This window comes from Ceratotherium simum, chromosome 2 (assembly GCF_057802395.1).
Source record: "Ceratotherium simum simum isolate JZ-2026a chromosome 2, ASM5780239v1, whole genome shotgun sequence".
NCBI lineage: Eukaryota > Metazoa > Chordata > Mammalia > Perissodactyla > Rhinocerotidae > Ceratotherium > Ceratotherium simum.
This window is the reverse complement of record NC_141901.1, coordinates 51832562-51858675: the sequence shown is the minus strand read 5'-3', so window position 1 is coordinate 51858675 and position 26114 is coordinate 51832562. Positions and strand designations below refer to the sequence as shown.

The following is a 26114-nucleotide window of genomic DNA, read 5'->3' as shown; positions in this document are numbered from 1 at the left end:
CAGTTGGCCCTGTTCACTGTTATCCCAGCTCACTTCTAGCAAGCGTCACTGGACCCCAGCGCAAGAGAAGAATTCCAGTTTCAACATTTTGACCTGCTGAAGTAGTGGGGCAATTGAGGTAGGGCAGCCACAGGCACAAAATGATGAAAGTTTGTGAATCTGGTGATGGGTGTCTGGGGTAACCTTGGAAGGGTAGGAAAGGCTCTATCAGAGGAAAGGGACTCTCGAGTTAATGATTACAGTGAAGCAGAAGGAAGGACACAAAAGGAGCACATGGGAGAAACAGGAGGACTTGGGTGAAGTTGAAAATGAGATGGAGAGAGAATTGTGAATTGCAGAAGTTCAGAGGGAGGGGCTCTTGTTCTGTCTGTGAAAAACCAATAGTTTGGAACGACTGACCAGCAGAAAGAGAAGCCAAAGGAAGCATATTCTGAAATATTTGGGAGTATTTGATATCAAAAGGAGATTCAGAATTACAAAGAGAAGAAAATGGAAAATTGAGGCAGTATTGAGGAGGGGTAGCTTCACAATATTTCCATCAGACTACAGATTCACAGAAGGAATCTGTAGGCACCGTGGCTTAGCGGTTAAGTGCGCAAGCTCCGCTGCTGGCGGCCTGGGTTCGGATCCCGGGCGCGCACCGAGGCACCGCTTCTCTGGCCATGCTGAGGCCGCGTCCCACATACAGCAACTAGAAGGATGTGCAGCTGTGACATACAACTATCTACTGGGGCTTTGGGGGGAAATAAAATAAATAAATAAAATTATTTAAAAAAAAAAAAAAAAGAAGGAATCTGTAGAAGCTGGACTGAATACCAGGATTACTGAGGTGGGTGGAGCACAGAGCAGCCAGAGGCTCTGTTGTGGCTTACAGATGGGGCAGAGTACTGGAAGATATGCAAATGCTGCGGTGATAGGAAGCAGAGTCACCAGGCTCCCCAACACAGTTGCTGGGAACTCGGAGGTGGCTCTCGGAGGTGGCTCTCAGAGGTGGGTTTGGAGAGACACTCAGCTTTGGAAGATTGCTCAGGAGTGAGCCGGACTCCCAGAAGCACTGTAATTTCTTTAGATCATCTGACAGCAGACTCTGAGGTTTACCAGCCTCAGGGAGATTGGGCCACTGTGAATTTTTTTTTTTTTTTCTGTAATAAAACTACCCCCAGCCAGCCAGACTGGAAATTACTGCCTGAGCTGTTTTCCAACGTGGTTTTGCTGGCAAAACCAGACATGAGTGTTTCTTCGACTCTCAAGGGTACTGTTTACACTGACTTTATTTTTACTGCCAGCTTTCAAGTGGGAAGAAGGAGATTACGTGCAGAGGTCAGCAGGTGAACAGAAGGATCCCTGTCCTGCTGCTCCTGGGTGTGCCCGTGTGTGCGCGTGTGCATGCCTCTGTGTTTGTGCCTCTGTGTGCTCATGGCTCTGTGCGTGTGTGTGCGTGTGCTTGTGTGCATTTCCACATGCAAATTGTTGTGCCCTGATCTGCTGGACAAGACCTGATCACTTGTTTGTGGGCATAATGACAGGTGCCAGGCTGGTTTTTTGGCAGTTTCCTATGTGTTTATTGTAAAGAAGGTAAATCAATCTGCAGGATTTTCTGGATTGGAGGGCAAGAGATGTTTACTGTCAACAAGATAAGAACACGGAGAGAGAAGATGCTGAGCTCCAAGCTGCATCTAGTGTTAGGACAAGAGCATAAAAAGGTGGGAAGAAGCCAACCACAGGGCATTCCTGTCTTGAATGGGACTTTTGAGTGGGAAATAAAACTTGGAAAATTGCCATTTGGTCAAAGCACCAGCCAATAGAGCTAAATGGAGTAAAATTAGATTGGACTCAAATTCAATTTCATCAACTCTTCTTTTCAAATTCTTTTTTTTTTTAATTCCCCAAAAGATGACAGATGGATGCTCACAATTTGGAAATGAGAACTTGAGTGAAGAATTGAGAAGGCAAGTCTCTGGTCCATGCACGCATTCCCAGAGACTAACATTACTGGTAAAGCTACCCACAATTGTTGTCCCCCAGTGAGAAACAAACCAAGAGATTGCTGTTCCACTCGGGATTGACCAAGAAGCCATGAAATCCCTGACTGCAGGAAACTTAGAAGATTGCCTACTGAATCAGGTAAGGACAGATACTGGTCCCTCCCATGCAACCCTCCCTACCCCTCCTCACCCCTCCTCACCCCTCCCCACTCCTCTGCCCCCACCAACCCTGATTGAATCAGAAAGGATTTCAGGCTGCTTCCAAAGATACATAAAATGCTCCTCAGGATCCCAAGACTATCACCCATGAGTGTTTAGGGATTTACTATATTTTGGTCTTGGCTTTGAGGTTCTAGTGCCAGAGGCACATTGGGTATAGTGTGTGAAACAGAGAGTTAGAACTTGGGTTGGAACTCCAGCTCTGCCACTGATGCTTGTGTGGCCATGAGCAAGGCACTTAACCTGCCTAAGCCTCAGCTTTCTTCTCTGTAAAATGAGAGTGATAAGAGGGTCTTAGTGGGGCCATTGAAAAAGCTTTAAGCCCTAGACTAGCCCGTAACCCTTAGTTTAAATGCTTGAGTTTTAAGAGTGGCTCTGTGCCTTAGTAGCTTCATCTACTGGAAAGGCTTAAATGAGATAACATTTAAGGTCTGGCTCTTAGAATGTTTTCTCAATTCTCCCTTCAAGCTCTCATTTCCAAATTGTGAGCCTCCATCTATCATCTTTTGGGGAATTTATTTTTTATTTTTATTTTTTTTGTGAGGAAGATCAGCCCTGAGCTAACATCCATGCTAATCCTCCTCTTTTTGCTGGGGAAGACTGGCTCTGAGCTAACATCTATTGCCAATCCTCCTCCTCATTTTTTTTCCACCAAAGCTCCAGTAGATAGTTGTATGTCACAGCTGCACATCCTTCTAGTTGCTGCATGTGGGACGCGGCCTCAGCATGGCCAGAGAAGCGGCGCGTCGGTGCGCGCCTGGGATCCGAACCTGGGCCGCCAGTAGCGGAGCGCGCGCACTCAACCGCTAAGCCACGGGGCCGGCCCTCATCTTTTGGGGAATTTAAAAAAAAGGATATAAAAAGGAGAGTCGATAAAATCTTCTGAGTTTAAGGCAAAGCTTTTGGAAAACTGTAAAACTGCTAGATTAAAAAATATGTATGATTATAGTTTTAGCACATATCAATTAAAAACTAATTTAATTTCTTCTATATAGAGTCAAGGGTCTTAGAATGTTAGAACTTGAAAGGTCTTTAAATATTATCTAATTTAAGCCTTTCCATTTACAGATGAAGTTACTAAGGCACAGAGCCACCCTTAAAACTAAAATATTGAAATGAAGAGTTAGGGGCTAGTCTCAAGCTTTCATGCCTTTACATGTAAAAAAAGCAGAGGGATAAGTGAAGTTGATTTCTTAGGCAAAACTATTGAGAGAGATAGATAGGGAAAACCTGTGATGATAAAAAAATTATAGCAAACAATGTGATTTCCCATTATTCCTCCTTTTGGGGGCTGTAAGCGGACGGGCTATTGGCCGACACCTTCCGACAGCCCTGTGTTTTCTAAATGAAAAAGTCCAAATTTTTTAGCCTGACATTACTCGAATGTCAGGCTAAAAAATTTTCTACCCTCCGCCTCCCTGCCTCTCCAGTAGCAGAAATTCTAAACGGTGATGCACATGTTGAATCCAGCCTGTGCACGTGTTCTCTTTGGCCTGCAGAGAATTACAAATTCTTCAGATTTGCTACTAACGTTTCAAAACAGTGAGATTTTGCGTAGAAATCCAGATTACCATCTTCTGTGGAAAAAAATCAGGGTATCTGGCAACCACAGGTCCCAGTTTCTTGCCTGACAACCACGGGCTGGAGCTGAGTGTCTGTTCAACAGAGCATGTGCCACCAGCTCTGGGCTGCAGCCGTCCTGGGTCTGACACCCGCCCCCACCCCTCATGTGCACCCCCTACTCTGCCCCAATAGGTGGTTGGATCGGCCACTCCTGCCCCACAAGAACTGTGCCCTGAGAAGGTCTCAGGCTGGAGCTTCCCCTCTCTCCTCTCCTGGGGAGAATATCCTCTCCCCTCTCCATTCTTCTGTCTCATACCCAACCTGCAAACTCAGTGCAGAATCCACTTTCTCAAGAAAAGTTCCCTGACACTCCAGGACAAAACGTTTTTGCCCTCCTATGAACTGCCATCGTAATTAGTACTGGTAATGTTTATTTGGCAACCTATTGTATATTGACTCCTGACACCTTTCCTATTATTATCTTTGGTGGCAACTGAACTATTATATCACTTTATTCTATATAAGTTTCTGGAGGGAAGAACAGTGTCTTGGATATCTTTATTCTCCCTGACATTCACACAATATCTTTGCACATATGTGGTCAGAAATATCTTTAGGGTTCATTGAAGATAATGCAAGAGGAGTGTAAAAGGTGCTGGTAGGTTGAGACCCATACAGTATCTCATTTAATCTAATCGGCAACCATGTGACACCTGTATACAACCTCCATTTTTGCAGAGGAGGAAACAGAGGCTCATGTGGATTAAATAACATGTCCAAAGTCACACAGCTAGAAAGTGAAGGCGCTGAGGTTTCAGTCTACTCTTTCTTACTCCAAAGCCATATTTCCTCTGCTAAACCCCTGTCTATCTCCACAAACACACACTGAGCACTGCTTTGTGCAAAACACTGCTCAAAACACAAGTCTGGGATGTGGCCTGCTTAATGAGAGAGAAATTCTGTGTTTCAGGTAGCTTTAAGGATGGCCCTATCCCACCTGCTGATTTTTCACATAACTCCAAAGGTAAAAGGAGGAAGTTCCACATGCAGACAGACAAATGCTTAATATAATACATGGCCGACCACAAGGGCCACAACAGAAATTTAAACAGGCTGGAGGAGAAGAGAGGAGTGTTAGCTCTGATGGGAGAGGTGTTTCACAGAAAGAAGAGTAGAGACAAATCCTTAGAGCATGGGTAGGGTTTTAGTAAGTGAAGGAGTACAGAAGAGGCCTTCCAGGCTAAGGGCACCCCATCCAAGCAGTTGGCATGGGTTTCACTCATGGTCGCCTCGTCCTTGAGGAGGCAGAGCAGCACAGTGGTATGAACATGGGCTTCAGAATGCCACTGCTTGGGTGTGGATCCCTGTTCTGTGACTTACTAACACAGGGACTCTGGGCAAATCACTTGTACTCTCTAAACTTCAGTTTTCTCATCTGTAAAATGGCGATAATGATAGCATCCACCTTAAAGGGTTACTGGGAGCTTCAAAGGAGCCAACCCTTATGAAGCGTCCTGCACAGGGGAAAGACTTACCAGTCTTAGCTCCACAGTGCTGCTGTTGCTATGGCTCTGCTACATGTAGGAGCTGCGGATATTCCGTGAGGCCCAAGCACTGGTTCATGGAAGAATTAGTCTGAAAAGATGGGGATATGATGGTGTAAATTTAAGTTTCCATCTCTTTATCACTGAGTTTAAGTTTCCATCTCTTTAAATAATTAACCCTCGGAAGACAGAGATGGTGTCTCTTCTTTTTTTAAAAACTGATTATTGCATTTAATGCAATTTCAGAATTAAAAATCTGACTTCCTGTTGTCTGGAGGGAAGTTCCCTGCCCTTTTCCCTCAGTGGCACTTATCACAGATGACATTCACACACGCCACATGCTCACAGGTGTGACGCAGCCTGTGTGACATTCCTGGTATGCTATTTAGCACCAGCCCTCTACCTCTCTCTCAAGAAAGCACGTCAAAATGCAAGTGAGTTAGAATCATGTTATAATAGGGAATAATCTTGAATTCTCAATAATTTATATTTGAAACAGTAAATTGTTCAGAAACTTGAGCTATTAACAGTAGCAAATGATGTGTGGGACAACAACGGGCCTGACGCTGTGTTTGGGGAGGAGGAAAGTAGGCCAGGATAGGGATGTGTACGTGTGTGTGGGCACCTAGACATGCCCTGGAGAGAGAGAGGCCCACAAAAAAATGGATGGCACCCCTAAAGGGTGCCTCTGATGGCTATTTTTACAAAAACTCTGCTTAATTAGAGTAACTGCATCTGCATGCCAACAAGTATGCCATAACTTCTGAAGAGTTGGATTAGACAATCTAACCACATCTGGCAGCATGTGCCTGATTAATTTAATACAATTCATTTCTGCTTTTGCTGTGTCACATCCACAAATGCAGTCTTTTAAAAAGAAAAAGACACTTTTGTTCATTGGCCTTATCAGCAGAGGCGGGGAGTAAAATTTCAACAGGCAACAAGGTCAAGTTTGGATTGAACGTGCTTTGATTCTGTCCTCTTAAATTATCATAGTTCCCCCTTAAATTTGTTTCAAAGCTTTGCCATGAAATAAATTTGGTGACAAGGCTGCTTCGTGGCTGCAACTGGTATCTTTCTTGCTTCCTGACGTTTGAGAGGCAATAAAGGTATTCTGGGGTTGGGCTGGTGATGGGTCTCTACACATGGTGGATCCTCCTTCTTCACTAAGATCACTGCCTGTAAAGCTGCCTCAGGCCCCACTCCCAGCTTTTCCATACCCTAAATGGTATCTTCTTGCTCTGCCTCACTTGGCTGTAGTCAAGACAAGTGGAGGGAGAGAGCCTGGGGTTTCTGGGTTGTGGTACATCATGAGAGAGACAAGAGGTACGTGGCACCAAGCCTGGGACACCCCAGCACAAACCCCTTCTGGAGCTGCTGAATAGCTCTGTGATGCTGCACAGGTAGGAACCAATTGAAGGAAATGTAGCCAGAGATGTGGGGTGGAAGAGGCTGCCATCACCTAATGAGACAGAGGCTCCCACTTGGCTCCAGCGGCTTGGGCACTGTGGGACAGGCCTGTCTAAAGCAGGGCTCTTCCCCCACTGCTCTGGTCAAGCCCTGCATCACTGTCAGGCCCCTGCTGTGTTGCCCTTGTGTGCCTGTGGGATGCCAGAACAATCAGTGATACCCAAATAAACAGAGACTTTGGACTTGGGAATATCATAAGCCTTGACTCCAAACTGAGGGCATGTTTAGGTTCAGGAAGAGAATAAAGGGTAGGCGATTCTTCCGGTGCTTCTACTTGAGAGTGTGGCACAGTGTGATGGGAAGAGGAGCTGGGGAACTGGGGCATTAGGTCTAGTCCTACTGCCAACTACAGTGTGACATTAGGAGAGCCACTCTGTCACTCTGGCCTTCTGTAAAGTACCACCAGACAAGATGATTTCTTTAATTCTAAGATCCCAAGTCTAAATTGCAGCAAAATGATGGGTGACGAAAATCAAAACCAGAATCTGTGGCTCTAGGCCCAGAAAACTATTCCCTTATCCTGACTTTCACCTTCAGAAATTAAAACAAGTCATTAAGATGAGATAATAACCCTATATAATGAGTGAGAGATTATAGGTCTCTTCTAAGGAGTGTGTGAACTTGTCTCACCCAGTAAGAAAATTTCACCATCAAATGAGGGCACAATTTGTAGAAGAAATTCACAGTAGAGAAATTTTTCCAATAGGCTACTCATCGTGTGTTGTGTACACACACACACAACTCTCTCTCTCTCAAGCTTTATCAATTAAAAATGATTTGATGGGGCTGGCCCTGTGGCTTAGCGATTAAGTGCACGCGCTCCGCTACTGCGGCCCGGGTTCGGATCCCGGGCGCGCACTTGCGCACCGCTTCTCCGGCCATGCTGAGGCCGTGTCCCACATACAGCAACTAGAAGGATGTGCAGCTATGACATACAACTATCTACTGGGGCTTTGGGGAAAAAAAAAGGAGGAGGATTGGCAATAGATGTTAGCTCAGAGCCGGTCTTCCTCAGCAAAGAGAGGAGGATTAGCATGGATGTTAGCTCAGGGCTGATCTTCCTCATGCACACAAAAAAAGATTAAAAAAAAATGATTCGATGGTGTCAATATGGTTACGAATCTTTTATTAGTTTACTAACTCAAGAAACAAAATGTATATACACATATAGAGTCACCACTGTGTTACTAACATTCAAGTTCTATAGACTCACATCAGTGGGCTTGGGAAATTTGGGGCATTACCCTTAGTCTTCAACACATTCCAAGGACTTAACTATTTGTGAATACTATTTCCCAACCACTCTGACTGCAACGTTCTATCTAGTTAGCCCTTGTATTACTTTTCCCCCACTATACCTGATGAGACTTCCGGTCTCTGAACTTGTCCAATGTCACCTAATCTACCAAACTGGCCTCATCCGTGTTCTGTCCAGGATGGAAAACATGGCCCACCACTGAAACCCTCCCTTGCTTTTTTATCCTTCTCCAGATCTTGCCCAGCAAACTGTAACCTTAGATCCTCAACTGTTACGTTCGGAGGGCTGAGAGGTGCTGGAGAACATCTTACACCTGAGCCCACTGGTATCCCACAGCCTCATGGACCCACACAGCTGAGTCTTAGTCCTGTCTGGCAATCTTTACACATGCGCTTACAAAGCCTCTCATTCCTCATAGAAGCTATTTCACAAGTCTGTCACCCAGAAGTCGCCTACCTTCTTCCTCTCCACCTCACTCTCAGCACATTGCCTTGTCTCTTACTCTGTAAAGAAAATACACATGAGACAGGAAAGCTCTCCGATTCCCACCATCCCCTATGCTTTTATTTGTATGTGCACCCATCTTTCTTCCCTTCTGACACACCAAGGTGAATTCCTCACCAGATTTCTGAATTTGCATGACCCTTTCTGGCTGGGAAATCCTTACTCAATGGTTTTGCTCTCCACTGCCTCTTCCTTCTCCACTGGCTCTTTTCTCTCAGCATTTAAACGTGTTCCAACTTGTGTGTCATTCTGAAAAAACCCGTTGGTGTGCTTGTTTCTTTTCTTCCTCGCCCAGCCAAACTTCCTGGAGGAGTTGCCTACCCCTGTTTTCAGTTGCTCAGCTCCCATTCACTCTTAACCCACTGCAATCTGGCTTAACGCCCACTGCTTCCCCGAACACAGCAATCCTGTTCTAGTTGCCACACTCTATGGACATTTTTCAGCCCTTATCTCACTCAGCGCTTTCCAGTTGAGTCAACTTACTGTTGACTCAGTTCTCAAAATTCTTCCTTTACTTTCAAAACCTCTCACTCTTTGTTCTTCCACCTCACATCCTCCTCCAAGGCAATCTCTGCTCCAACAACATAGAAACAATTGCAGTTCTCCCCTTGTGCTCCTCATGCTAGATATCTGCCATTTTCTCTTTCTAGAACAATCTTCATGCCCTTCTCTTTCTAGCTAACTCCTACTAATCTTTCAGGATACAATTCTGATACACTATGCCTCCAGGAAGTGTCCCCCAACCTCCAGACTAGATGAAGTTTCCCTCTTCCGTGTACCCATAGCATCCTGTGCAAACCTCTATCTAGCAGATTGCCAGGATTTTAATTTCCAGTTTATTTGTCTTGTTTTTCATCTCATCTGTAAGCCTCTTGATAACATATATGCACAGAACCTGGCATGAAGTGGATCTTCAACAAAAATTAGTCAAATGGAGTTGAATTACAACATGTAGGAGAAGTCCTACAATGGAGAGGACCCTTAATCATAGGCTTCTAAGAGCATTCTCCTTTATTTTTGGCATGGCAAATGATCTGCCCCCTCTGTGACCATCTTCTTTCTTCCTCTTGCACACTCTGGAAGATGCAAAATCTTGACACTTTACAAATGCTCAAGTAAGGTGCCCTTGGTCCCTGCTCCCGTGATGAATACAGTGGGATGGACATACGAAGAGGGGTGAGTGGCTGCTGGTGGCAAGAAGATGGTATTAAAAGCTAGTACGCCCATGATCATCATATTTAAGGTCAGACAATACATGGATTTTGAAAAGACAATTTCACGTGTATCATATATTTCCAATGAGATTGTAAGCTCCTTAAGATCAGGGGCTTCATCTTATGTTTCTTGTTACTCCTAAGCACCTGGAGTTTAAGTTACTTTCAAAGACAGTCCTCTGTGTGGGGATATGTTCATATAAAGCAGGTCTCAGGCGACCGACTAGGCCAACTGGCCCATTGTATCCAGTGACACCTTACACTTCCCTATCGTGGCCCCACTCTTATATTCTGTGCTTATGTCTGTCTTCCCCACTGCTGTAAGTGCATGGCTATGTCTGTCTTACTCGCTGCTGTGCCCCAGCACGTGATAGAGTGCCTGGCACATAGCAGGTGTAAATAAATGTCTATTGATGAACTGATGTTATATGTAACATACAACATGTGTGCAAATAGATGCATTTGCACATTCATGTTCTACATCCGTATGTCATTGGCTTGTTGGTTGGTGGGAGGTATGAGGTCTCAGGTGACTAGACTCGTTGATGACTTAGTTTAGGAAAACAAATAGAAATCTCTTTGACTTGGGCTTTTTTTCTTGACCAGTTTATGGGTGTCTTAAACTACCCTAGAACATATAGAAACAGCTATTATACAAAACTCAGAGGGAATGTAAAGATTCATGGGGTGGACGTTGCATTTAGATGCATCAAATATTGCTTCAGATCAGTTCCTGGCCGGGCTCAGTGGCGTCTCTCTGAGGGAGACTCTTGCAGCGGCACTAGCCTGCAGTTGCCTCCTGAGCAACGTGACAAAGAGCCCCTCCGTTTCAGAAAAACCTTGCAGACTCTTCCCATTTCTTCTTCATTTGGATTTTTCTGTTTCTCCTAGAGTTTACTAAAAATTTATTTGTGTTTCTTACAAACATCTATTTCCCTAAACCTTAAGTATCCTTTAAGGTGTGTATATTTTGATATTCAATTTTCTATGGGTATTTTCCAGTTCTTGGAGACTTGCTGTGCTGAGTTAGAAGAAACGTAAAAGCATACGTTTCCTTATGGATCTAGCAGCACAAAGAGGTGATGAGTACAGAGCAGAAAGGACCCATCATCTATTGACAACATAAGCAGGAAACAATCTGTGGCACCTTTACCCGCGTTAAAGCATTTAATATTCCCCAACATGGACATAGGCATTGTTATCCCAGTTCATAGTGTCACCACAGTTCACAAAACCCTGCGTGACGGTCTGGTCCCTGCCATCCTTTCCAAATTCATCTCCTATCACCCTCCTTTTCCTTTTCCAGGCTCCAACCACAGTGGCCTCCTCCCGGCCCTTGAGCCTTGCCAAGCATGCTCTTGTTTTAGGGGCCTTGGAATTTGCTTTCCCAAGCTGTCTTCAGGACTCACTCAAATGTCACCTCCCTAGAGAAGCCTTCCCTGGCCACCCGATCTAAAAGAGCAGCCTCTTTACTCTCTAGTCCCTTATCCTATTTTATTTTTCTTCATGGGACTTATCATGCCTGATATTACATTATACACACACACGTGCATGTGTACACATATATGTGTGTATATGTATGTATGTATATACACATATATCCTGTAATTTCAACCAGAGGGCAAGTATCTCTATCTTGTTCACTGTTGTCTTGTTCACTGTTGCGCCCCAACACCTAGACCGGTAGTTACTAGATAAATATTGAAAGAATGCTTCTATTTCAGAAGAGAACACTGAGGCATCGAGTGTCATCAGACCTAAGTTCTCCTCCTCTGGAGGTTTTGGGAAGGCAGGATTTTTCAAGCTGAACTCCTTGGTCATTCACCACTGTGCCCTGTCTCGTCACTTCCCTATGCCGGTGCCTCGGAGCCTGCACTGGAAATAATGGCCTTTGCTGATCCCTTCCTACCAGGTGGACTGGAGACGCCAGTGGATTTCCCAGATTGTGGAGGAGGTGCAGAAGGTCGTCCACTGTCTGACCACAGAAATCAGCTACCGAGACCTTCGATTCCAGGCCGTCCCTTACTCTGACACGTATAACGGGAACATCAAGGTCAGGAGGCCTCACTCGTCTCTAAGTGCCCACCCAGAGAGCCAGGAAACCGGGGGGCGGGTCTCGGTATGTGACAGGCGCTCACCCCACGAAGAAGACTAGTCATACTTCAGGTTTCCACAGGTACTCTTAGTATTTACCATTACAAACTCATTTCATAGACTTTGTCTCCTTTGAACCCCCACATTTCCACTTTACAGATGACAAAAATTGAGGCTTAGAGAAGTCCAACAACTTGATCAAGTCATCTTAGACACTAAAGCCAGAACTCAAACCGGGGCTTCTGATTCCACAGCACATTCCACGGTAACGACTCAAATTTAGTTAAGCACACGTTTGTTTATTAAGCACCTACGTAACAGATTGGGGACTGGCTAGAGGGAAGTCAGGGCGCTGGTGAGAAAATAGTTGAAAGTGGTAGTCTATGGGTTGCAGGTGGGGGAAGGAAGAACATGGAAGAGGTGGCCCTTAGAGACCACAGGAGCAGCCTTGCAACCCCTGTCCCTGCTGAGCAATCCCACAGAGCTCTAAGCCCCCAGGGCCCATGTGTGACACCAGCATTCATGCAACACTGTAGTGGGGGCAAAGCTGTTCTCGCAGTAATGATCTCACTCAAACCTGCAAACAACCTTGTGGAACTCCCTTTTAGAGCTGGGAGAAGTGAGACTCTGAATCATTCTGAATCCCCGTGCTCCTTATCCCAATTTTTCTTATGACATATAAGAACCCCTTTCACTTGTATTAACTTATGTGTATTCATGCCCTCTCTCTCACACAAGACCGTAAATTCCTTGATTGCGAGGATCATGTTTATTGATTGCTCCGTTCCTAGCACCCAGCATGGCGTGTGGCCCATGGTAGACACTCAACTTGTGTTAAATGAATGAATGAGCAAAAGAATGCTACCTGAACAAAAGACCATTCCTGGTCCAGTACCTTTCAAGGTTGGCGGGCACAAGGACCACCCACAAGATTCTGGGACTTGTGGATTTGGGGACAGAGTCAGATCTTAGGAAATTCACCCCAGGATGAAAATTGTAAAACTAGATTGGATCCTGCCTGAAATGTCAGAACATCACGCCCAGCTCTACCACCTAACCAACCTAAATTAGACAAATATAGACCAGTGATTAGGAATAGAAAGATAACATTATTTTTCCTAGAACATATCTGAGGAAATTTCCTCCTGTGGTCTCACTTGGAATACATAGCTTAAAATATATCTTGTATTTATATACATTATGTCCTTCATATTAAGTTTTGAAAATAGTTATAGAGGGGCATAAGAAATGGCTTTTATTTTATCTTGGATCAAATTCAACAAGTACTTATTAAGCACCATTTATATGACTAGTAACATGATAGTTGTGCTCTTGAATTCACAAACAAGTGGGTTCAAATAATGTATAGATTTTGAGTGCCATAGTTTAGATTTTTTCCCCTCTTTTTTAATGCCATCTCCTTCCTATGAACACCAGAAGTCATGCAGACACATCATCTAAGGCATCACCTTGTTCTCTGAGAATGAGGCAAAATCAGTTGTTGCTGATTTTGGTGTTCATCCCTGAATTGGCCAATGACTGGGCCCTGGGCAAAGGTTAACCAAATTTCACTGTTAGAACTTTCCATGAATAGGAGGTGGCTCCTCCAGTGTACAGCTGACTGATGGGAAAGGTGCAGTGTGGAGTGGGCTGCCACATGATGTGGTCAAAGGTCAAGGTCTTTTTGGTGGTACTGCACTGTTGACCAATCTGTTCTATCCGTTGGACTATTGGCCTGACCACTTTCACCCTGACTGCTGCTTAACTGGTTCCTGCAGAAAGAGAGTAGGTAGATTCTGATCGTTCGCTTTATTCCATTAAATTTAGAATCTTCTCAATAGCTCTCCTTGTCTCAACGAACAGGCCTTCATTTCACCTGTGATTTTGTAAGAATTAGTCATTAATACTAGCTGTGGGTCATCAGTACAAGCAAAAAGAAAGGCATTTTGCAGAATATTTTCACCACCTCTCCCATCCCCTCCTGCTCTTGATTCATACAAGACCTTTGACCCATTCCAGGTCATTCATTCTTGACTGAGAGCCAGCCCAGGTTAGAAAAACAACCATTGAACAAGCAATCAGGAGGCCTAAGCCCAAGTTCTGGCTCTACCACTTACTGGATGAGTGTCCCTGGGGAGATCTTGGAGACCCTCTGAACCTTGGGTTCCTCATAGAGAAATGTCAGCAAAGCCCACCTCATGCGACTGTGAAGATGAAATAGGCTAATGCATAAGAATTGCAGTGCTTAGTGTGTGTGGAACTCAGTGAATACCAGTGCCTTTCCCCGCTCTTTCTTCTCCCCCTAAACCTTAGGTGTCCTCTGCAGTTCCAGGTTGAGTTCACTCTCTTTCCTCGCAGATTCATGAAACCAAGGACTCAGTGAGTTAATTAGCTGCCAGAAGTGGTACAATGGGTTAGTGGCAGAAGAAAGATGCAGTCCTCTTGCAAAGGCAGGTGCAGTTCTCTGTCCACCTTGTCACACTGCTGACTGCTGAGTAACTGAGCTTCCTGGGTCAACAGGTCAGCTGCCCGAGAACTTCTGTTACCTCTCAAGTCTGTGAACTCATATTCATTCTCTCTTCTTTCCTGACCCCAGGTTTTGGCCCCCAGCCAGTTCCTCGTCACAGTCCCAGTGAAAGGCCTGGCCGGGTACAGGGAGGCCAAGGAGCAGCACTGGCGATACTACACCCTGCAGGGCACCAGGCTGCCCTGCCCCTTGCGGGACCCTGAGGGCCTGGAGCAGTGGCTGGCAGTGGAGCAGTTTATGAAGAGCCTGTGGCAGTGGCACGAGGCAGATGTGAACATCGAGGGAGACATCGTGCCTGCCAAGGTCCTCCAGGTGTTCCGGAAGCTGGTAGAAAACGCAATTGGAACCTGTCACCTCTCAGGTGAGCTGATCAGGATAAGGGCAAGGGGAATTTCCGGCATTTCCCTTTTGCTCTAAAAATCCTCTGCTGGGGTACTCCCCGAAGCTCATGCCCCTAAACTGAGACAGTAATTGTGTGCTCTTTACATCTGTTTAATCCCCATAATGTGAATTAGCTCTTTTTTCTGCTGTGACGCACAGAAGAACACAATTCATACTCACAACACACTCCCGTGGGTTTCAGTAGATCACTGCGCTGGCATAGGCATTGGGTTACGCTTAAAAACTTGGGCACTCTTTTTAAAAAGCAAATTACTCCCAAACTTCAGATCTTTGTTATTAGAGCATTTCTACTACAACAACTTCCAACTGACTGCAGGACCCAGTGTGTTGAGATAACACATTTGGAAACCACTGACTTGTACCAACACACAAAATCCAGAAGTCATAAAGAACTGATTAAGTTTGACAACTCCAAAACCTAAAGCTACAGTACAGTGTGGCCTGTGTGTGCACCCACACACACACACACAAACACACCTGTTTTGTTCACACAAAGTAAAAAGGTGAATTTCAAACTGAGAAAAAATGGCTAATTTCCTTAAGTATAAAAGAGTATTTATAAGCCAATAAGAAAAAAATATGAGCAGACCAATAGAGCTAATGACAAAAAAAATGAATCACGGAAAAAGAATACAAATGGTTGGTAAAAATAAGAAAAAATGTTCCATCTAACATATATTTCAAGAAATGTACATTACAACACCTAACAGGTTGACAGAGATGAAAAAGTGTGATTATGCTCAGTGTAGGGGTGGGCATAGTGAAACAGGTATTTTCATACATTGTTCTTGGAAGTGCGAATTGGTGCCTCCTTTTTAAAGGGCAATTAATCTGTTTTTATATTTATAATGTGCCTACTTGGCAATTCAGCAATTCCAGTTCTAGAAATATATTCTTATATATACACAAAGAAATATCCACAAAGATATCCACTGCCATAGGCTTTGTAATAGTAAATAACTACAGTCATGTGCCACATGATGTTTCGGTTAACAATGGACAGCATATATGATGGTGGTCCCATAAGATTAGTACCATATAGCCTAGGTGTGTAGTAGGTTATGCCATCTAAGTTTGTGTAAGTACAAACTTACAATGTTTGCACAACGAAATCACCTAACGATGCATTTCTCAGAATGAATCCCCGTCGTCAAGCAGCACGTGACTGTAAAAATCATCTAAATAGCTAACAAAGGAAAATTGACTATATAAATTATGCTACCTCTGCCATAATAGTGGACTATTATGCAGCCTATAAAAGGAATGATGTATGTATGTGTATATGCACACAGTTATGAAAAATGACTGGGCTAGATATGAAGTGAAAAAACAAATTGCTGAACAATACATGATTCCATTTGTATAGAAAGAAAAGGATCAGGCCGGCCCCGTGGCTTAGCGGTTAAGTGCGCGCGCTCCACTACTGGCGGCCCGGATTCGGATCCTGACGCACCGATGCACCGCTTCTCTGGCCATGCTGAGGCTGCGTCCCACATACAGCAACTAGAAGGATGTGCAACTATGACATACAACTATCTACTAGGGCTTTGGGGAAAAAAAAGGAGGAGGATTGGCAGTAGCTGTTAGCTCAGAGCCGGTCTTCCTCAGCAAAAAGAGGAAGATTAGCACGGATGTTAGCTCAGGGCTGATCTTCTTTGCAAAAAAAAAAAGAAAGAAAGAAAAGGATTCGTATGTAAGTTTGCTTTTCTAGACAGAACAGTTCTGAAAGGTTCCATAATGGAAATAACTCATGATTAATGGGTTTTTACCATGTATAGGATGCTTTCATGGATTAATTAATGCTAAAAGCAACCTAGAGAGTAAGCATTATTTTTCTACCATTCTACAGATGAGATAACTGAGATTTAGTGAGAGTAACATGCCGAGGGTCACACACCTGTAAGCAGAGCGGCAGAAGCAGGGTGTGGACCAGGCAGGCTGTTTCCTGCATCTGCTCGCCTCTTTGCTTTCTGACACTATTAACAGTGAAAGTGCAAATAAGAGATTCAAACTGGGCCAGGTTGATGAGGTGCTCTCAGTAAATAATGCTGAAGTGCCAGATGTTGTCACGCTCCTGTCTGGGCGCCTCTGATGAGATGCAGATAATAAGCTCTTTATCACACCCCAGCCAAGGGGAGGAATGCTTTCCTTTTGAACAGCCTAACACAATTAACGAACGAGCTGCTGTTTTCTTCTCTGAGTGAGGAAAAGCAAAAGAATAGATCCTGATTCAAGACAGCTCATCCTGATCTGTAATGAAGGCAAACTAACAAAAAGCCCACTGTGTATTTTTTGGAAGCAAGGGGAACAGATTAGAAATGAATTCTAGTGTATGAGTTAACCGTGAGTTAACACTGGAAAAGTTAACCAGATGGATTTACTTTCTCTCCCTCTCTTTGCCTGGTTGGAAAAGGCAGTGAGGGCTCCTTTTCACTCACTCAACCCTCTAAGCTGGTGGCTATGACATACTTTGAAGTATTCTATGATTACAAGGGCTTATGATGGTACATACATCTCAGGCTAGGCTGGCTTAATGGGTGGTGGGAAAAAATACCGTCTGCGAGTCTGGAACTCAAGTAAGAGACAGGTTATGCTGAACACCATCAAAGGCAGATGAGTGGGTAAGGGCACTGAGGCTGTCCTACACAAGGTCGGGACATCTGGGTGGAATGGACTTAGAAGAATGGTTGGATTTCATTTTACAATAGCAAATACTACACCTTTTCTTTGCATTCTGTGTCTTCTTCAGTTGAGCCTTCTGAAAAGAATCTACTAATTTAACAGAAAAGCTACCATAAAAGACTTAGGGGAAGGGGGAGAAAGAAAAAAGAAAAACCCATCAACAGTGAGATTTTCTAGCAATGCTTCTGTTAGTATTTACTTGGCTAATTATCTAGTTTATCTTGTTTGACATAAACACCGCGCCCTTGGTGTGTTACTGACATAGTGCAAGTTGCCCCACCAGTTGCAAGGAGCTGTCAGGGCTGCTGATCAGAGCTGCTGCTCACAAATTCCTTGTCTGAATGCTTGTGTTCAGAGACCTTCCTCTTCTCATTCTCTGTCGTTTCCCACCAGGTAAGGTCAGCATGCTAGCAAACCGCCGTGCAGTTTGCGTTGCCGTGGAAACATCCGCATGTCAGGTGGAAGTAGAGCTGGCCCCCGCAGTGGAGATCCCCACCGTCTGGTCCAAGAAAGCCCAGTGGCCTCCATGCCTGAAGCGCTGGCCTTCCCCAGAGAGAGTAGAGTGCATCAAGGTATCAGTGGGCGGGGCCCCCGCTCACCAGAGCAGAGACACTCACAGCTTAACCAACCACAGCCTCACTGACTGCCAACCAGCTTCAGAAGGAAAACTGAGGTTTCACTAGTTCAGTGGTTCTCAAAGTGTGGGCCTCAGAACCTCCAGCGGCACCTAGAACCTGTTAGGGATGCAGATCCCTGAGCCCCACTCTGGACCCACTGAATGAGACTTGGTGGGCAGGGCCCAGCAATCTGTGTTTTAACAAGCCCTCCAGGTGATTCTGGTGCAGGCTCAAGTTAGAGAACCACTGCCCGAGAGAAACTGGACACAACCTCTCCAATTAACTGCCCACGTGCAAGGGGGTTTGCCCTGAGGCTCCCTCAGTGTCCCCATGTAGGATGGACTGCCTGGCCGGTGGCAGGTCCCCCAGACTAGTGGACTGCTTCAGAGATGGCTTTCTACTCTGGCAAGCATCATCCTTCTCATTTTCCCGATATATTTCTCTTCTTCCAGTCATTTGGATTTACCTTGTTGGCCTGTTCAAATTATCACTGGCAGCTGAGCTTCTTGCAGGCCGAGCAGGTGTTGCTGGAGCAGCTGGATGAGGACGGGGGCTGCCGCAGGAAGTGTTTTCAGGTCATGAGGCAGATGAAGGAGGATCATTGGTGTCCAGGGAAGAGGCCTGTTATCACATCCCACCATCTGCAGGTGAGTGTGCAGGATGTGGGCCACAGAGGGCCCACGGCAGCTGTGATTGGGTGGGTGTCCTCTGCGTCCCCTCAGGGCCTGGCGAGAGCCACTCAGAAAGGACAGTGGGTATGTGACGAATTCAGGATGGGGCTCTAGTGTCCATATTTGCCACCCCACGAATTATCACTCATGTGGAGACCTGTAAACCCAGGTATGTGTGTCCACACACCTCCGCCTCCCTCCCTTCTCTTTCCTAGTCCCCTCTCCCTTTTCTTTCTTCCTGTCTTTACTTTTTCTTCTCTCTCTCCCTCTCCTCCCCTTTTATTTCACTCAACAAACCAACAAGCGTGTCCACTATGTGCCAGAAACCCTGCCGAGGTTCAGAAATGAATTAGAACGTGTGGTCTCTGCCCTTGGAAAATCTACAATCTGGTGAAATCTTGTGAGTTGCTCAAACCTCAGATGAATTCTTGTTTTCCCTGTTATGACTCACTCCATCTGCACTCTAGCCCAAGTGCAGCCACTCACGTGCACATGCATACACACACACTCTAAGCAGAGGGGAAACCAGGAAATGCTGGGGTTACTACACGAACATTGCTGCAAACCTGAACTTCCAGGTTCCAAATCGTCAGCCAAGAATTTTCCCTCGCTCTGCCAGCAACAGCCTCCCCTTGCCCCAGACCCAACATTATACGTGCATGAATTCATTCACTCACTTGCTCACTCAGCAAATGTTTGTTGAGATTACTATGGACCAGACACCTGGCCCCACACCTGCTGTGTGCTCTACACCTGGAGGTACAAGGTGAACAGAGGCAGACATGGTTGTTGCCCTCATGGAGCTTGCAGTCTAGCAGAGGAAACAGACATGGTCCAACAGTCCTATAGGTATGTGTGGAGTCATGCAGCATGGGGAGCACTAGGAAGGAGAGGAGGAGAACTCTGTGAGGGCTCAGAGCAGCAGAACCTGACCTGGGCTGGGGGTCCAGGGGGCTTCCTCCGGAGAGGGGCCTTTGATCACACTCCCAACTCCTCTTTCTCAAATTTCTGACCACACATGGTGAACTAGACACTCATGTAACACCGCGTGCAGCACACTGGTGTTGGGAAGTGTCAGACTCTTACAGACAGCACAGGCCCAGCCTAGCTAGTAGCTGTCAGGGAGCTTCAGCCCTTCTCCCTGACCTTCCACTAGGTGAGCACAAGTTCCCGGGGTGAGTTGGGGGGAGGGGGTCACCTGGCTGGGTGGTGCCTTCCTTGCATGCTCCTACCTGTGCCTCCTCATTCAGTGGACAACCATTTTCCAGCCCTGGGTTACTCTTTCAGCTCTAATATCATCTACTTGATGGCAAGTGCCGTGTTGGTCTTGTTCATTACTGAAGCCCTAGGATCTTTCCCAATGATTCTTACAGAGTAGTTGCTCAGTCAATATTTGTTGACCAAATGAATGAACAACTTCACCTCTTATTCAACGTTTTTCCCCACAAAATCACTAGTCTTTGCTTTGTTTTCTTATCTTTCCTCAGAACCTATCCCCCCTGACCTGCCCAAGAATTTGTTCACATCTCATTTGCCCGTACTGGGGCCTTTCTCCGGAGTTTCAACATTCTCAACATGTCCCCAAGATCATTCCCCTAAAAACACACAAACCCTTCTCCTGGACTAGTGTGTGCTTTCTGAAGATAGTCTAATCCACTCTATGTATTTAGCTTCTTGCTTGCTTGCCTTTCTAAAGGCCACACTAGGAAGAACCAGAGCTGAGAAGCAAACTCCAAGCTGTCTCATATCAAAACCTCATAATCTTAACTATTGACTTCATTGCTTTACAATTAAGATAGAAGGGAACATTAAGTGGTGTGAATATTTTAGCTGAGAGTGAATGGGGCCACCCTCGCCTCAGAGCCCCAGGCTGCTCTCAGAACTGCATTCCACCCAAAGTCTGACTTTTGTTCCAGTGGCTCCTAAGTCATCTAGAGGATTATGGGCAACTCCGTAAGGTTCTCTGTTTCAACCCTCCCTAATCCACCTACAAGGAACAATAAAATTGTGCATTCTCAAGAATGGGCATTGAAAAAGGGGGTTATTTGTTGAGAAGGATGGGACAAACAGAAACAGCACTCACCGCCTTTTCCTCTAGTCTTCCACCCTTTGTCCGAGGGCAGAATTCTCTCATCATTAGGCATAGGGATGGATGTGGCTGGTGACAATGTGGTGTTAGACATGGCCTCCTCCCCAGAGAGGCTCTCCCAAGGGATTTCATGTGAAGCAAGAGCTTATCTTTCATTGGTTTATTTATTCCTAAACCCACTCAAAGGCCCAGGGGCTTGATTATAATAGGCTTAACTGCTTCAGTTTGCTTAGGGAGCTAAAAGCTTAACTACAAAAAGAATTAAAACATTTTTTTTGTATCGAGGTTATCTTAACTAGCATGATATTATCTCCAACTCACTTACTCAAAACAATGTAATCTAAGCCAAAACACAGTCAATATCTTGCTGTGAAACTAAAACTGCTCTTTTACTTTCTCATAAAGACTGTGTTCTAAAAATACTCAACATCTAAACCATAACATTAGTTAATTATTTCACTTAGTCAACAAACGTTTATTGACTGCCCCCTGTGGGCCAGGCCCACTGCTGGGTGCTAGTGACGTAATAGTGAATAAAAAGAGACATAGCCCTCTGCTCTCGTGGAGTGTACAGTCTAGTAGGGCATCACATAAAGAAACATAAAAACAACTATTACTGTGGTCACTGCTGCTTAGAAGAAGTACCTGGCGAGGAGAATTTTCAATGGATGGCACGGGGAAATTTGATCTGATGGATGAGTTTCCTGGACAAATTGGGGGAGGAAGTTTGTTCCATGCAGAAGAAATTGGATGAGAAAGGCCCCGTGATAAAAGAGAGCGTGAAGCAGGGCCGGTGTGGCCAGAAGGAGAAGCAGGGGAAAAACGTAGGGCAAGATGAGGCTGGAGAGAAAGACAGGGACCAAACTTTATACACCAAACCATGGTAAGGGTTGTATTTTTAATTAACAAACAATGGGAAGAAGTATTTTAGACAAGAATACTTCAATACAAAGTATTGAAATACTTGAATACTTTGAAGTATTTTAGACAAGAAGAAACAGACAGATTTATATTTCAAAAAGTATTGTTGGCTGCAGTGTGGATGGTGACAGATTGGATGGTGACAAGAATAGGTGTAGACTGGTTACCCGGCCGTTGCAGAGGTCCAGGTGAGATGTGATGGAAGAGGATGATGATATTAGAGGTGAAGGTTGGTGGGTAGATTTGAGAAATAGCGAGGCAGCAGGATGGGCAGGACTTGATTGGGGGTGCGGGAGGGGATGGCGTCTAGGTTCGCGTCTTGCGTGACCGGCTGGAAGAGCAAGTCTGGAGGCGGAGCAGATGTGCGGGGGAAGGTCATGAGTTTGGTTTGGACGTGTTGGCTGAGATAACTTTCAGATTTCCAAGAGGTATTAGGTAAGGGGGTCAGAGGTGAAGTCTAGGCTGGAGGGAAACAATTGCAAGTCACCTATATTTAGTGGGAATTACAACCCCTGTTGTGGAAGGAAGATAGAGTAAGAGGAGAAGAGGGCCTGGAACCAAACCTCCAAAACTCCAACATTAGAGGCAGGTAAAGGGGATGGGGATGAGCAAGCACGCCCAGGAGCCTCTGTAGTGCTTGGAGAAACCCCAGAGAGTACGATGGCTTGGAAGCCAAGTGAAGAATGGCTCAAGAGGGAGGGTATAGGTGTGAGAATCAGCTTCTGCTGAAAGCTCAGGTCAGGTAAGTGAGGGCTGGGAAAGGTCTGTTGGACTGAGCTGCATGGAGATCATTGGACCTTAGGGAGAGCAGCTTTTGAGGATTGATGGCAGAAGAATCCTTACTGGAGTGACTGAGGTGGGGCATCAGAGGAGAGGAAATGATGACAAATAACTGAGATGCTTCTTTGGAGAAACCTGGATTTGCAGAGTTAGGGCAGGAGGGAGATGTGGGATGAGGGGAGCAGGAGAGCTTCGACCAGGTTTAAAAGCCAGTACGAAAGAGGGAAATCAATCATATCCAGTTCCTGGAAGGGAAGATCCCGAGCCCTGCAGAGCTGCAGAGGATTCGCCTCAGCTGGGAGCAGTGGCTCATGCAGAGGGGAAGAGGAAGATGCTGATGTGGGAACTGTCTGGTTTGCAGGCATGAGGGTGACCATTTTCCCTGTAAAGCAGCAGGCATAGGCCCCTGTCCGGGGTGGGGTAGTGCAGGTTAAGGAAAGTGGTGATCACAGGAAATGCCAGTGGAAAGAGAATAAATTAACAAAGAGGCGTAGGAGACCAGCAGCGCGAGGCTGAGAGCCCACTTGAGGTTGGGGACCGTGACTTCACGGCAGAACCAACTTGCCCTGGATGACTTCTTTCTCTCTCTTCCAAGGCCCCGTGAGCTCAGTAATGTTTCTGAAGATATTCTCCGCAACTGCCCAGAACCATGTCTGACAGCACCTCTTCCTTCCCCAGACAGTGCTCTTCTGGACTTGTGAGAAATATCCGCGCTTGAAGGACTGGCAGATCTTCAGCAAAGCCTTCCTGCGCCTGGTGAGGAAGCTGCACAAGTGCGTGAGCCAGCACTTTCTGAAACACTACTTCGTGCGCAAGAGCAACCTCCTTCAGTATGCCAACTGGGGTGAGCTGGATGCGGTGGCCCAGAAACTGGCCTTCTTCCTGAAGGATCCCCACATCAGCCTGCCCTGAGGCTCTTGGACTTTTCATTCTAACTTGACCTCATTCTCTGGGATTAATCCAGTCAGATGCCAGGATCCTGTCCAGGAGAGAAGCAACAGATGGCAGAGGAATTGACATCGGCCCAGTAGCACTCAAGAGGGGGAGAACTGTGCCCTAAGATGTCTGACCCAGTCCTCCCTGGAGTGAAGCCAGCATTTCAACCCTCACTAGCTACCTCTCTTGGGGACAGCTTGCAGCAAGCTTCCCCAAGCCAGATTCTGAACTGATGACAGTTCCGAAGTTATTTTCCCTTGCTCAGGCTCCAAAGGTCTGACAGGGAAGATGGAGACAAGAACCTCTGGAGGGCCAGGCATCCGCCAGCTGCCCAGCAGTGGTTCTCCAGCCCACAGACCATGGGCTCATTATCTTTCCATTTGTAAAATGGGACTGTTAATATGCCCCCCTCACAGCAGGGCTCTGAACCCATGAGACTGTGCTGGTGCCCTTTGGAGGGGAAGGTACTGGATGAGCACAAAGTGTTACTGTTGGTTTAGTAGCCGGTCTTTGTGTCCGGGATCAATACCTACCCCACTGATTCAATGATTATGTCTGCTGGTTTAGCACGCCTGTGTTTCCGTCGCTGCCCTCCAGCTCTCCCAAACGGTGGTTCGTGGCTTGTGGTTCTGTCTGCTTCCCTGGTTTCTCTAAGTAGGAAAAGAGTGGTTTGATGACTAGTGTCAAAGATGAAGTGCAGCCACTACCCTCTCCTCGCTTCCCATGCCGTGGGACAGGGGTGGAACTTCCTAATATTTATGAATGAACTTGGTACTGTGATCTGCACGGAATGACTCGGGCGTCACTCACCTCTCCATTCCTTCCTTTGCTCACTTCATTCACTCACTCATTCATTGATAAAGGCATGTTCATTAGGCACTGTGAATGCAGCAAAGAGCAAGATGGACAAGGCTCACGTGATGGACGATGCCTAATGGTGGGGACAGGAAATGAACAACAGATAAATAAGCATGATCATTACAAATTGTAGCAAGTGCCTTGAAGGAAATAAACAGAATATTGAAATAGAGCCACAGAGAGATCCTTGAAGGATGAAAATGCAAACAACTGAAGGAGGAGGAAGGGGGGCCGAGGGCCGACTTGGAGGGGCTGGCATGAGTCAGCTGACTTGGCCTTGGAAAGCTGGTAAGGAATTTGTATTTCATTCTAAAATCAACGGTGTGACCTTTGTCCTCTCCTGAAGCAGAGGGGAATCATGATCTGATGTGCATTTTAAATGCCCATGCTAGCGGCTGCATAAAAATGGGGTTCACACAAGGGTCAGAGACACGGAGGGCTCTTGAGCACACCCGTTTTGAATTTCACTGAGGTCCCAAGGCCGCACATCCTGTGCAGCACATTGACCGGGAATTCTAGGAGTTCTTGGGGAAATCAATAGTTTCTTCTGGCATTTACTTAAAGTTCTCAACTCAAGGGAATCCTTTATCACTTAAAACATTTTCCCCAAATATGTGAGTGAAATTTCTAAAAGTGTCAACTACGGATTTTTTCAAGAAAAGTCACATTTGAAAATGAAAACAATTATTTTTACAAAAATGCTGTAACCAAATGGTGGGGTCCCTGGACTATCACATAGGAAATCATGGTTTTAAATTGTTGAAAAAAAAAAATCTTGCCAAATATATGAATTGATAATTTTTGAAAACATGAAATGATGAGCAAACCAATGTTTTGCTAAATCATCAAAACTTGCATTCAAATTCTCATATTCTTGGGTCTTGAGAAAAATTAGTTTTTTTTTTTTTAATTTTATTTATTTATTTATTTTTCCCCCAAAGCCCCAGTAGATAGTTGTATGTCATAGCTGCACATCCTTCTAGTTGCTGTATGTGGGACGCAGCCTCAGCATGGCCGGAGAAGCGGTGCGTCATTGGCGCCTGGGACCCGAACCCGGGCCGCCAGCAGTGGAACGCGGGCACTTAACCGCTAAGCCACGGGGCCGGCCCCAAAAAATTAGTTTTGAAAAGGTGGCAGATAGAACAAGATTTTTGTTTTTGTTTCTTTAATGATGACAACAGCTGAAGCAAGTTTTAAAACAGCTATGCAGTCACAGAATGCCAAAAAATGTAAGTTGACTGTACCATTGATTCAAAATGTGTTTATGTGTATGGAAGGGGTTGGGACTGACATACTCCACAGTCTGATTCCAGTAGATTCTTCCCACCTTTCCCTGTAGACCTGTAGTTTTTAGAGGAAATAGGGCTATTAGCAGATTCCTGAGTGTTCCTACTACTGGCCAGCAGAGGGCAGTGGGGGACCACATAGGAAAAGAGCCAAGTTCTCATCCAGGTTCTTTCTCAGAGCCCAGCAGGTGTCACTCGGCCCATAACTTACACCTGGTTTCTCCAAAATGGGAACCAAGGACAGTGGATTCCAGTTGATGCTAAATTGTTGATCTTTCCTGCCATTTGGCCAAAACTGATAGTCTGGCTGCTTAAAGCTCAGATTTAAAATGGGAGCTGATGAGAGGATAGTCCATCCTGGGGATTGTGGAGCATTCAGCTCCATTCTGTTTCCTGGGACAGACTGCACAGTTCTCAAAAGTCTGATAATATTACTCCTTTATTCTGGTCAGCCTTTTTTTTTTTTTTTTATTCTCCAAAAGGCTTTTTCTATC

The 26114-nt window shown here is 45.5% G+C and overlaps 1 protein-coding gene across 1 annotated transcript; it reads left to right on the top strand.

Annotated features, from left to right (window-relative positions):
• Positions 1–25297, top strand: MAB21L3 (mab-21 like 3). The gene is made up of 7 exons (XM_014779985.2): positions 1–118; positions 1894–2124; positions 11670–11810; positions 14448–14739; positions 17856–18034; positions 18532–18726; positions 23219–25297. The coding sequence occupies exons 2-7, from the start codon at positions 2077–2079 to the stop codon at positions 23450–23452; spliced, it is 1089 nt and encodes a 362-aa protein (XP_014635471.1). The 5' UTR covers positions 1–118; positions 1894–2076; the 3' UTR covers positions 23453–25297.
• The last annotated feature ends 817 nt before the right edge of the window (positions 25298–26114 follow it).